At 43.7% G+C, this 12,160-nt stretch overlaps 1 protein-coding gene across 4 annotated transcripts in view; it reads right to left on the bottom strand.

Moving 5' to 3' along the window:
- LOC135707424 (uncharacterized) overlaps nucleotides 1–12,160 on the bottom strand; it is a 505,282-nt gene that overhangs the window by 23,196 nt on the left and 469,926 nt on the right. For all 4 annotated transcript variants that reach the window (XM_065229240.1, XM_065229243.1, XM_065229242.1 and 1 more), the window contains 4 exons: nucleotides 1,597–2,304; nucleotides 1,171–1,523; nucleotides 719–1,056; nucleotides 210–648 (listed from right to left, as the gene is read on the bottom strand). In XM_065229240.1, the coding sequence (XP_065085312.1) occupies nucleotides 210–648; nucleotides 719–1,056; nucleotides 1,171–1,523; nucleotides 1,597–2,304 (1,838 nt within the window). The remainder of the gene's footprint in view (nucleotides 1–209; nucleotides 649–718; nucleotides 1,057–1,170; nucleotides 1,524–1,596; nucleotides 2,305–12,160) is intronic.

Here is a 12,160-nt window from a genome sequence, read left to right as displayed (position 1 = left end):
AATCAAGGCTCGTTTACCGTGCGCTCAATCTGTGGGGGGTTCTACCAATTTACACGAGAAGTTCAACCTTCGAGCACCCACCGTTCCTAGAACACGATCACGATTCGACCTTTTTGTTTAGGGGGGAAAGATGAAGTCTGGTCGTGTATCCGTGTCAACTCTGTGTACTGTCTCTTTCTCTCTCTTTCTCTCTACACGGGCTCAGTTACCTCAGGGGGCTCTCGGAGCGTGACGAAACCGGCGAGAGCTTATCGAACCCACTCTCTGTCTGAATCACAATCGAGGGCAGCTGCAGCTGGGACATGGACACTGCCTCCGTCTGGTTCAGTATGTTACGCCCGTTCTCGATCAGTTCATTGCCGATGTAGAGTTCCAAATCTTTGGCACTTTTGATTTCTCCCTCCTCGATCTTTTCGTCCAGGTGATCGGTCCCGATGCCTTCGTCGTTGGACTCGAGCAGTGGATCATCGGATAGCGTCTCCGAGTCCGACCTCAACCGAAAGGACTCGTGACGGTCGGTGGTGCCACCGGTGGCCGTTCCACCGGCACCACCGGTAGCTTCGTTGTGTTTCTTCAGAATCGATGTATGACGACGACCGTTGGCTCCCATCATGGAGCTCAGCCCAGGGAAGCCCGTTCCACCGGAACCTTGCGCAATGGCGAAACATCAAGTTAGGTAAGGGTACGATCATCTCTGTGGAAAAGCATCAAGTCTCACCTGAACCGGGGTCTTCCATCTCGCTCGGAAAGAGAGGATTGCTAGATCCGCACCTACTGGGACCGGGACTAGCCATACTAGAGTAGCCGGATGAACTAAGGTTACTTTCAGACGGTGCTCGATCACCGCGGATACACATCGAAAACGGACTGAGATAGCACATGCCTACGGAATTACCGGACACGCCTAGGGTGTTGGCCCCGTTTTGTTTACCTGTGGCGGCCGGTGACATATAGTCGGCGTCAGAGTCCAGCTCACTCATATTGGACGTGATCGTGATCATCGGTGGATCGAATGGGAGATCCAGCGAACCGGGCTTCTCCCACTGTTTCAGCAATCTGCAAGTGCAAGGGGTCAACTGGTTAGACACTGAACTACACAAAACAACATCAAGCACATCTAGGGACACATTGAACACATCGACTAAGGCCCTGCACTACAGAGGGTCGCACCTTTTCTGCTGCTGCTTGTTGGGGAAGAAGGAACTAGTCTCTCCGATGCTGGCTCGCTGGGGAGGAGGCGAACCGGGGAACATCACTACCGACGAGCGTTCCCTCGTTGGACTGGGATGTTGGATGATTAGCTCCGGGATGATCAAATCGCGGGGACGCACCGCTCGTTCTCGCTCGGGGGTAGGAGGTTGAACATCGATCGAGATCTTCGGAAGTAGTGGGACTTTGCGGCTTCGGCTGGAACCGTTCGAACTATTCGAGTCGCTCTGAGAGGATAGATTCGTTGGGGTGGGTGAATCGGTGTCCGATTCGGGATGGTTGATTTCGATTGTGACTTGGTTGGGTTTCGAGTTCTGAGTTGGAAGAAGCAAAAGAAGAATCAGATTAGACAGGACCGAACGGCTTGGGACCACCATGGGGACTTACGTTGTATCCGGAATAGTCGCCACTGAACGTCACGGACATCGACTCGTCATGCATGTTCTGGGGGGTTCGCATCCGCTGGGGTCGTGGCATAATTGGCGTCAACGCTGGCGACGGGATCGGCGTGGGCATTTCTCTGATTGGAGACAGGCACTTGTTATTGATTCCGTTGCTGGGTATCTCCAGCAGTATGGTTGGGGGATGCATCTGCGTGCTGGTGGTGGTGGTAGTCGAGGGCGTCGTTTTGTGAGCGCTAAGTGCATCGAGAACAGGTACTTCGATCGTACTTTGACGGTAGAACACGGGTGAGTCGGGTGCTCCGCTAGAGTAGCTAACCGGCGTGTGGATTGACGAGGTCGACGAGTCGTCATCGCCGGCCACGTCGTCCTGTGGGCTGGACGCCGTCGGGGTGGACGATGGCGAAATTACGATCGACGACGGAAGGTTGATGCCGGCGCTCGAGGTGGCAAAGTTCTTGAACATGGCCAGGATCGAATCGGCACTGGAGACCTTGGGACGGGCCCGCCGGTGGTGGCCTCGCAAACCGAAATCATGCAAAGCTAGCTCGGAACTGGACAGCGAATCGCTTCCCTGGTTCGAGGAAGTGCTGTGCGGCGAACGAATTTCGTTTGTGCTAGGTGACGGTGGTACGGAATTTGCGCGTTGCGGTACTTCAGTCGGAAGACTTAAAGCGCTAGAATGTTTTGTTCCCTTTTGGTAAAGAAATAGATAGGATTTTTGTTTTCGCTTTTTCTCTTTCCGTTTCCGCTTGTCAGTTTTTGTTTAGTTGTTTTTGTTGTTGTTGTTTGTTGTTATTGTTTAATTTTTTTTTATTGCAGAGACACAACCACATAGATATACACGTTGAGAACTCAAACAGAAACGAAAAAGAACACGAAACAAACACCGATCTAGAGGGTACAGAGTTGATAGAGCGTGTCGCAGCGAGGTAACTCATCATGGTCATGTTCAGAACAAAACGGAAAATGCATGAAACTTAAAAATCCAAAACAAAACAATGCAACGTTTTAGGTCGTATGAGTAGAGAGTGAGGCTTCATCGTAGGCCGGAGTTGGATTTATTTTTTTTCGATATTAAGTGAATATTTTGTTGCTTCTGGTAGCTATTGGCGTTTCGAACGATTTTATTTGTTTTTGGATCTCGTGTCCATAGTGTTAAACTGTTTTAACTAGTTGGAGGGTCTAGGATAAGAGATGTGCGGATTCAAAACAAACTGACCAGGCCGTTCATAGCGATATTGTTAGTAATAACTAGACAGCCTCGATAGCCTTTGTTCGATAAGGTGAACCTTTAGGCGTTTCGCAGTTGACCTGACAGCTAAAAAGCTGACTGCGTGAGTGGACAGGTGTTGTCTATGCAAAATTTAAACATAAGCAATTCTATTTTCAATGGACAAGATCCGTCAGCCCAACTGTGAACTGTCAAAACTTCTTGGTGAACAAACAAAAATCAGCTGACCGCAGCTGCCTCATGGATTGCCTTATTGTTTCTGACTTTGACAGTTGGCTCCGTTCTTATCCTAGACTCTTAAGGCCCACGAACAATTCATCCGATAGTAATATGTTGCCACAAAATGACAGGTAAATCTATGATCTATGAACGTCATTTTTTTTCCGCATCATATTTCCAACGGATGCAACGTGATTAGGGGTTATTCAATAATTACGTAAGCACTCAAGGGAGGATAGGGGGTAATAGAAATCTTCTTAGTTTTACTTCATGGAAATATCAATTAATATTCGTACCATTCAAATATTCGATGTAAGATCTTACAGATCTTTTACACATAAATAAGACCTTTCATGATTTTATTGAAGACGTTTGAAGGCATATTATGTTTGGAAATTGAAGCAGATTATGGAGCACACAAGTTAATCAGCTTCTTGAAAATGGTAAATATTGACAAGGGCATAACCAAGTTTAAAAAAGAAGGGGGAAAAATTCATAGTTTCGGAGTCTTGAAAAGCAAATCTACCTACAATTTAAAATGTGAATACATTCTGAAATTGATTTTAAATCTCAGATCTTTAAAATTTCCATAGTTTCGAAAATTTGTTTTAGCTCGATATCTTCAAAAATATCAAAAGGAGATCGCAGTGGGCCGCGCTTGAAGACTGACGTGTGAATTTTTGCTGTGTGTTTTTCTTCCGCTGATTCATCAAGTTTTAATTTAATGTTTGTAATGCTAGTATAGTGTCGCGAAGCTTTTAAATCAATGTTGACAAGTGCATAACAGATACGCGTGTGAATTGTGTACAAGATGAGTGGGACTCAAAGCTCTTGCCGGGTAGCATGAGCAGCTGACTTTTGGGGCACGAAGCAGAGGATTACCAATATGAATGTTTTGTTTAGTTCCGCTAAGTTTCCCGAAATGTGCAGCCACTGGGGATCGTCAAAAGCCTGGAGTACGGGGATTTGAAAGGTTCCTCCATGTAACATGACGGAAGAAGCAAACAAAGATAAGTTTAGTTCTTTTCGAGGGATCTATCACTTGGGATGTTCACCCAAGTAACCATAGGCACATTATTTCGCATTTTTGGCTATATGCGGGCCTCATCGGAACTTACAAAAACTAATAAAGTCGTTGTTCAGCTGTGCCTAAGGTTACTTGGGCAGTTTATAGTCATGAGTGCGCGCGCGTGTGTGTAAAAGAATCATTACCAACATAGGAGAAAATTCGGTAAGATCCTTCGATTGCATTATTTTATGATTCTTCATTATTGTACGTACAAATATTTATACATTACACACAACTACACATAGTAACTCGGAGCGTTCGGTACGGTATGTCCACGCATCCTTCCACCTCTGTAGATTCAAGAAATGTTCCCATTCATTTCCAAGAATCAACTTTGCGGCAAATACAACGCAGTAGGCCTAGCCGTATTGATGTTTATATCATATCTCAGATATGCTGTAAACATCAATTAGACAAGAAAAATGATTGGACCTCATCTAACCTTATCATTTTCCAGAATGCTTTCTCGTACTGGCTGCGTTTGTATTAGATTAGATTAGATTAGATTAGATATCTTCAAAAATATCAAAGCACAAGAATCCTGAAATGCTAAGAAGTATATACGAGTCAGATTTATCTTGGAACCTTCGCAGGATATCTTTGAGATTTGTTTAAGACTTTCCTCAAAATCATCTGAGAAATCCATCTTGGGACTCCTACTTTCTCTCTGGTAATACCCACATAAGCCACTCTAGAAATTCTTTGCGGAATACCCTCTGCACTTCACTTAGGAGTTCTAATAGTTCTAGCCGAATTAACTTAAAATTCTCCTCAGTAGTTTTTAGTATTCCTCCAAAACTTCAATGGAATTATTCCTTAAATTACTTTTGGAATAAGCTCAGAAATTCCTCAAAATATACTTCAGAATACTCATGGAATTCCACTTTGACTTATCATGAAATTATCATAGGAATTCCATTGGAATACTTCTTTCAAGCTCTCCTAATTTTTTTTATTGTTTATAGAGACTTTACCCTTATAGGGCATTCGTCTCTGCGGTAATTTAAGTTTATTAACAATTTATGTATAACAATAATGCTAAGAGTCACGCTATATTATATTGAAACGTTCTACCTTTTTCATAAAGTTGATTAGTTTATCCTCGGCAGTTTTGTCGTTGCGAAGAATTTCGTGTATGTCATTGGTAATCTCGAGATTTTGTCACTCAAGGTTGTATCCTTGATGATAGGTGATAGGTGAGGTGATAGTTAAGACAATCTGCTCTTTCCTGTTCACAATTCGGAGGTTTTTTCTTCGTTTCCCGGTATGCTAGAATGACCGGGGATCCAACAAAAACGTACATCTTTGTTTGCAGTCTCTCGTTCAATACGTTGGATAAAAGGATTCTTAGATTTCCCCGATTCTAGTGCTAGTAGGCAGCTAGCGGAGTCGCTGAGAATTACGGATTTATTTCTGGCACGTTGAGTTGCAGCTACAAGTGCTGCTGCTTCAGCTGAGAAAACGGAGCATTGGTCAGCTAAGCTAGCTTCAATTTTGATCCAATTACTCCATATCATACTTTTCCTTCGGCTAGTGATCCATCAGTTTACCATTGTTCGAATTGTTGATACTTTTCTTCTAACAGCTTTCGAAAGGTTTCCATAGCCAGTTGAGGAGCATGACCAGCTCTGATTTTTTACCTAATAGTCCAGTCAACGTACGGTGTTTTTTGAAACCATGTTCTAGGAAGTATTCTGTCTAGCTTACAGATCTGTGGCAGTGACTTACACGTTAGGGTTCGAAATGCAACGTTGGCTTTGTTCCATAGAAAATTACATTCCTTCGGGGATTTTTCCAGTATTGCACAGGCCTTTCTTACCAATCCGATAGTAGCTAGATGCTGCAAAAGTAGACAACCTGATTCGACAGCTACTGAGAGGGCTGGGATGGTTCGTAGAGCTCCAGAGGCCGTCCTTATTATTTGGTTGTACGTAGGAGACAGCGTAGCGATCTTTTCTTTGCGTAATATTTCCAAACCGTACATCAATTTGGAGGTGACTATAGCGTCCCCAATGTAGAGCAATGTTTTCTTGTCTGCTTTTCTTGATATAGCTTTCAAAAGGTTAAATCGACTTCTGCATTCTTCTTTCAATTGCTTTGAGTTTTGGTTAAAGGTGCATTTTCGATCAAAAATGATACCTAGAACTCTTATTAATTTTGGTTTGCTAATTTCTGTACCTCCTAGCAAAATTGTTGCTCCCTCGAGGTGCCATCTACGATGCCGTTTCATCTTGCAACAGTGCATGGTTGCGGATTTTGAAGAAGATAGTTGAAAACCGATGCTTGTAGCCCATTTTTCCACAGCTTTAACAGCTTTTTGCAATCTTCGTCTTAAATAGCTGACACGTTTTCCCGTTGCGACGATTAGTATGTCATCAGTGTAGAGAAAAACTTGTAATTTTTTGGAACAACAGTGAATAGTGAGTTCATGGAAAGGAGAAAGAGAGAGACTGATAGTACCGACCCTTGAGGTACACCATTTTCCTGCCGAGTGAACTTTGACAGTTGACCGTTAAAACAAGCTCTGCCAGATCGGTCTTGCAGGAAATTATATACGAAATTATTCATTTTTTGGCCCATTTTGCTTTCGATTCTGCTTTCCATAATATTTCTATGCCATTCTCGATCATATGCTTTTTTGATGTCCAAAGCCACGATTTCGCAGTGTTCTCCTTTGTTCGCTGCCTCCGTAATGGTTTCGTCTAGATCCGCGAGATAGCAGGTTGTACCTTTACCTCGACGAAAAGCAAATTGTTGCGACAGCTATAAATGAAAACCAAGGCACTGACTTCTGTAGCTAGATTTATTCACGCTTCAAACTGCAACAGTAGGTTTAGTTTAGTTTATGATTAGTTTTAACATTAGGATCATCACTTACATTTCAGTGGCCCTTGCAATTCTATCGGCCTTTCACTTTCACTGTCCAACTTCAGGTTAGGTTTAGATCCTACGTAGTTTGTAAGATATGCATTACATTTATATTCTAGTTCTAGTTTTAATTCAGTAGCCTTTCTTACCTTCACTAGTTCTTAGTTAGATAAGGAACTAGATTTTAGACACTTATTAGTAGAATTAATAGAATAGCACTTAAGAATAAACTTTCAATATAAACGTCTACCTCATGTGTGGATCGACAAGTTTTTGTTCATCTATTGTCCATTTGTTTTGATTTACGAAATCCCACCCATGACATCTTATCAATAGCGACGGCTTATCAGTCGAGCGGTGGAACCGGTTGGGATAGGGTGACCAACTCGACGGCACCGGTGTTAACACATATTGTCGAGGATGCAGCTTTCCTTTGGTTTCATGTGGCGGTTGACCATCCTTTCCATTGTCTTCACAACACAGCTTGTTAAAGAGATTGGGCGGAAGCTATTAACCTCATTTGCATTCTCTCCTGATTTGGGTATTGGGATTGTTATGTTTTCTTTCCAGGCGCATGAAATTACACCACTGGCCCAGATGCGGTTGAAGGCTTTGAGAAGACTCATCTTGCAGTGAAAAGGAAGGCATCGGATATCCGATATCATCCGGTCCAACGGATGTTCCTTTAGCTCCTGAGTTCTACCAGAGTTGCGGCAACACACGCGAGCTGGGCACAGCTTTCATCGTGATGGGCGAAATGCAGAAGCGCGTGATGGGTTGGTGGCCGATCGACGAAAGAATGTGCAGGTTGAGGATCAAGGGCCGATTCTTCAGCTTTAGCATCATTAACGAGCACAGCCCTTACTCCGGAAGCACTGATGATGACAAGGACGCATTTTACGCGCAGCACGACCGCGAGTACGATCGCTGCCCAAGCCACGACGTCAAGATCATCATAGGAGACCTAAACGCTCAGGTAGGCCAGGAGGAGGAATTCAGACCGACGATTGGAAAGCTCAGCGCCCACCAGTTGACGAACGGGAACGGCCTACGACTCATCGATTTCGCCACCTCCAAGAACATGGCCATACGTAGCACCTTCTTCCAACATAATCTCCCCTATCGTTACACGTGGAGATCACCACATCAGACGGAATCGCAAATCGACCACGTTCTGATTGATGGACGGCACTATTCCGACATTATCGACGTCAGGACCTATCGTGGCGCTAACATCGACTCTGACTTGTGAGAACTTCAGAGCGATCACCATTTTGAATGCCGCCTACAAAGTGCTATCCTAGATCATCTTCCGTCGACGATCACCTAAAATGACCGAGTTCGTGGGAAGTTATCAAGCCGGCTTCATCGTACGGCAAATCCAGATCTTCACCGTACGGCAATGCCGTGAATACCAGGTCCCAACGCATCATTTGTTCAAGGACTTTAAGGCGGCATACGACAGTATCGACCGCACAGAGCTATGGAAAATCATGGACGAGAACGGCTTTCCTAGGAAGCTGATCAGACTGATCAAAGCAACGATAGACGGTGTGCAAAACTGCGTAAGGGTTTCGGGTGAACTATCCAGTTCATTCAGCCACAAGGTGACGGACTCTCATGCCTGCTCTTCAACATCGCTCTAGAAGGTGTAGTGCGACGAGCCGGGCTCAACAGCCGAGGTACGATTTTCACGAAATCCGAACAATTTGTGTGCTTTGCGGACAACATGGACATTATCGCAAGAACATTTGGAACGGTGGCGGAACTATACACCCGCCTGAAACACGAAGTAGCAAAGGTCAGACTGGTGGTGAGTGCGTCAAAAACAAAGTACATGCTAGTAGGCGGAACCGAACATGACAAGATTCGTCTAGGAAGTAATGTCACGATAGACGGGGATACTTTCGAGTTAGTGGAGGAATTCGTTTACCTTGGATCCTTACTGACGGCTGACAACAATGAGAGTCGTGAAATACGAAGGTGCATCATCAGTGGAAGTCGTGCCTAATACGGGCTCCAGAAGAAACTACGGTCAAAAAAGATTCACCGCCGCACCAAATGTAACATGTACAGAACGCTAATAATACCGGTGGTCCTCTATGGACACGAGACATGGACTATGCTCGAGGAGGACGGTGAGTGGCGGCGAAGAATGAACCACGAGCTCGCTGCACTCTACGGCGAACCCAGCATCCAGAAGGTGGTCAAAGCCAGAAGGATGCGGTGGGCAGGGCATGTTGCAAGAATGCCGGACAACAACCCTGCAAAGTTGGTGTTCGCTACTGATCCGGTTGGCACAAAAAGACGTGGAGCGCAGAGAGCACGATGGGCGGAGCTGGTAGAGCGTGACCTAGCAAACCGAGTATTGTGGCGTACTATTGTTGATTATGTCTTATCTTAAATGTGATGTTGTACAAATAAATGTATGAATGTTTGATTTTCGATACACTAACTCTCTTTTAAGCAGCACATCTCGTATGCCGTCGACAAAGCTGCCAGAATTCTAGGGTTGCCGAAGACTTCACGGATATCTACTGCCTTAAATCGTTGTACTGCTCCTTGTCTCGCTCCATATTAGAATACTGCTCGGTTGTCTGGACCCCTCATTACAACAACGGTGTCGAAAAAGTCTGTTCAGCGACGGTTCCTGAGATAACGCGCTACGTAAACTGCCGTGGACGGATCCCTTCCGATTGCCTAGCTACGGAAGCCGTTTGCAACTGATGCATCTGGAGCCCCTGTCGGTCCGAAGAGATACAGCAAGGGCATTGCTAATTGCAGATATTTTGCAAGGATGCACCGATTGCCCTGTTCTCCTCGAGCAAATTGACATCAATGTTCAACCCAGAGCCCTACGGAATAATTCAATGCTGCGCCTGCCCATACAGCGAACTAATTATAGCATGTTTATCGCAATCGGTGGTTTACAGAGACTCTTCAATAGGGTATCCACACTATTTGACTCGCCAGCTGCTTCGCCGGAGGTATTTCTTTTTGACGTAGGACTACGTCTGTGATTTCTATATGGGAGGTACACTTTATGAAAACAGAAAATGGAGCATGTAACAAAATTACGAAAGATTTTGAACGTTAAATCTAAGACTTTATCATTCTTCAAAACGTCACTATTGAAAACTGCACAAATTTGCAACTGGTGCTATGATAATTTAAATTATCTCCGAAAAGCGATTTCCTGCGAAAAGCGATTCGCCTGCGAAAAGCGATTCCCTAACACAAATTTCAAAGTTGAATTCCATCCGGTCTCACCAAACGGTGTTTATTTAATCACCTCGTGGTGAGTAGTGGTGTTCTCCAGTACACAACGAAAGGCTCTTCGCAAGTAGCTAGCTATCATGGCTGCCCTCAACCGCTGATCGGAGTCAGTTCCAATCACCGTATGTGGTGGTGTCCGGTCTTCGGCATATCAGCAGCAGCAGCAGTGCTTTCGGCGCGTGGCGTTCAACATTGTTCTCCAGTACGCAACGAAAGGCTGCTTGCAAGCAGCGAGCTGCAGCCCACATGAGCATAGCATAGAAGGAGGACGAAGCCGCACCGCTATTGATCGGAATCAATAGCTCTTCGTAAGTAGCTGTAGATCATCTATGTCAAGCACGTCATACTAAAGAAAATAAACATAGAAAATCCCGCTCAAATTCCTATTCCTGCACCTAATACAAGCTCCTGCTGCAGTTAACAAATAAGATTTATTATATAAGACCACGTAGTCCTACGTCACCATTGCGTACAACCCCATAGGGCTGTCCCTTGTAATTTTTTTTCTACATAAGTTTATTTTGTCCAGCATTTTTTACGAGATGACTATTGACTTATTGATGTTTAGTTTTAATACTTTTCATGTTTAGTTTAGGTTACATCATTGGGGCCAACGACGCCTGTTGATGTTTAGTCATAAATATTAATAAATAAATTACCAGCGATCGATCGTAAGAGGAGGTGAATCGGCACACTACGAAGGGGCGGAAACTGGATTCGAACCCGACAGGACATCCCAGTAGAGGCAGACACAAGGGCTCATGGCGGCGGAGCCTAAACAAGGAAATAAAGGAAGTAGACAGGAAATCTATCACCCTACGTACCACTTAAGGTCCGTTTAGACTGTCTGATTTATTGGTCTGATTTTGATCGCCGCCATAATGAAAAATCTGCTTGATTTTACTTTCGACACACTTTGTCGAACCTCCTTGTTTGTTGGCGTTCACACTGCTTGCACATGTCGAAAGAACTGTTAATTTAAATTTCAAAACAAAATTGTATCAGAAATCAAAAGTAAATACTTCCGCACAGGCGCATTTCCTTTTATTATTTTAAATAAAATGAGAAGGAGAAGGTAAACTTTGTGGAATCGGAAATGGTTGCTCAGGAGGAACACCGGCAGGGATCTGGCTCATCTTGTCCTTCAAGAATTGCGATATGAAGACGAAAAAGGATTTCAAAACTTCGCCAGGATGTGGATACCAACTTTCGACAAACTAGTGGGAAAAGTTCTCTATAAATCTACATGGTTCCTTGAGTTCTGAAAATTTATGTTAAGATCTCAATTCTGCATATTTCTCTGAAGACCTTCGGACCTTTCTGAAGTTTTGTTTCTGTTCTCTGGAAAAATATCTTTGAAGATTAAAAAAACCTTCCTGAAGATCTGCAAATTTCACGGTAGTTCTGCAGATTTCTTAGAAGTCCTGTGTGTTCTTCAGAAGTTCTGTAAAATTCTCTAAAAATCTACAAAGTTCCTGGCGCCATGCAGATTTAAGATCTTTAAACATCTCTGATGTTCACTTAATTTCTAATAATCTACGAACTCCTTCAGAGTTCCGTAATTTTCTCCGTAGATTTTCATGATTTAATAAATATCTGCAAGGAAGTTCTCTGAAGATCAATATTTTTTTCTGAAGTTGTGCAAATATCTCTAAAGATCAACCAGAGATTAACTAGCCTACGGCTAAAAATCTCCTAAATAAAGGAAGAAAATAAAATCTAAAGGTCAGCGAATTTCCCTGAACTTCTGTAAATTTCTCTTAAAATCCAAGAACCTCAATAACATTCTGAAAATTTATTTAAACATCTGCATATTTTTCAGTAGATTTGCTATCATCCTTCTAAACTTTTCTGAAGTTCCTTAAATGTCTTAAAATTTATGTA

The sequence above is a fragment of the Ochlerotatus camptorhynchus genome, unplaced genomic scaffold, assembly GCF_037179485.1.
Source record: "Ochlerotatus camptorhynchus isolate MF236.1 unplaced genomic scaffold, CSIRO-AGI_Acam_v1.1 ptg000312l, whole genome shotgun sequence".
Lineage (NCBI taxonomy): Eukaryota > Metazoa > Arthropoda > Insecta > Diptera > Culicidae > Ochlerotatus > Ochlerotatus camptorhynchus.
This window is presented reverse-complemented; position numbering and strand designations above follow the sequence as displayed.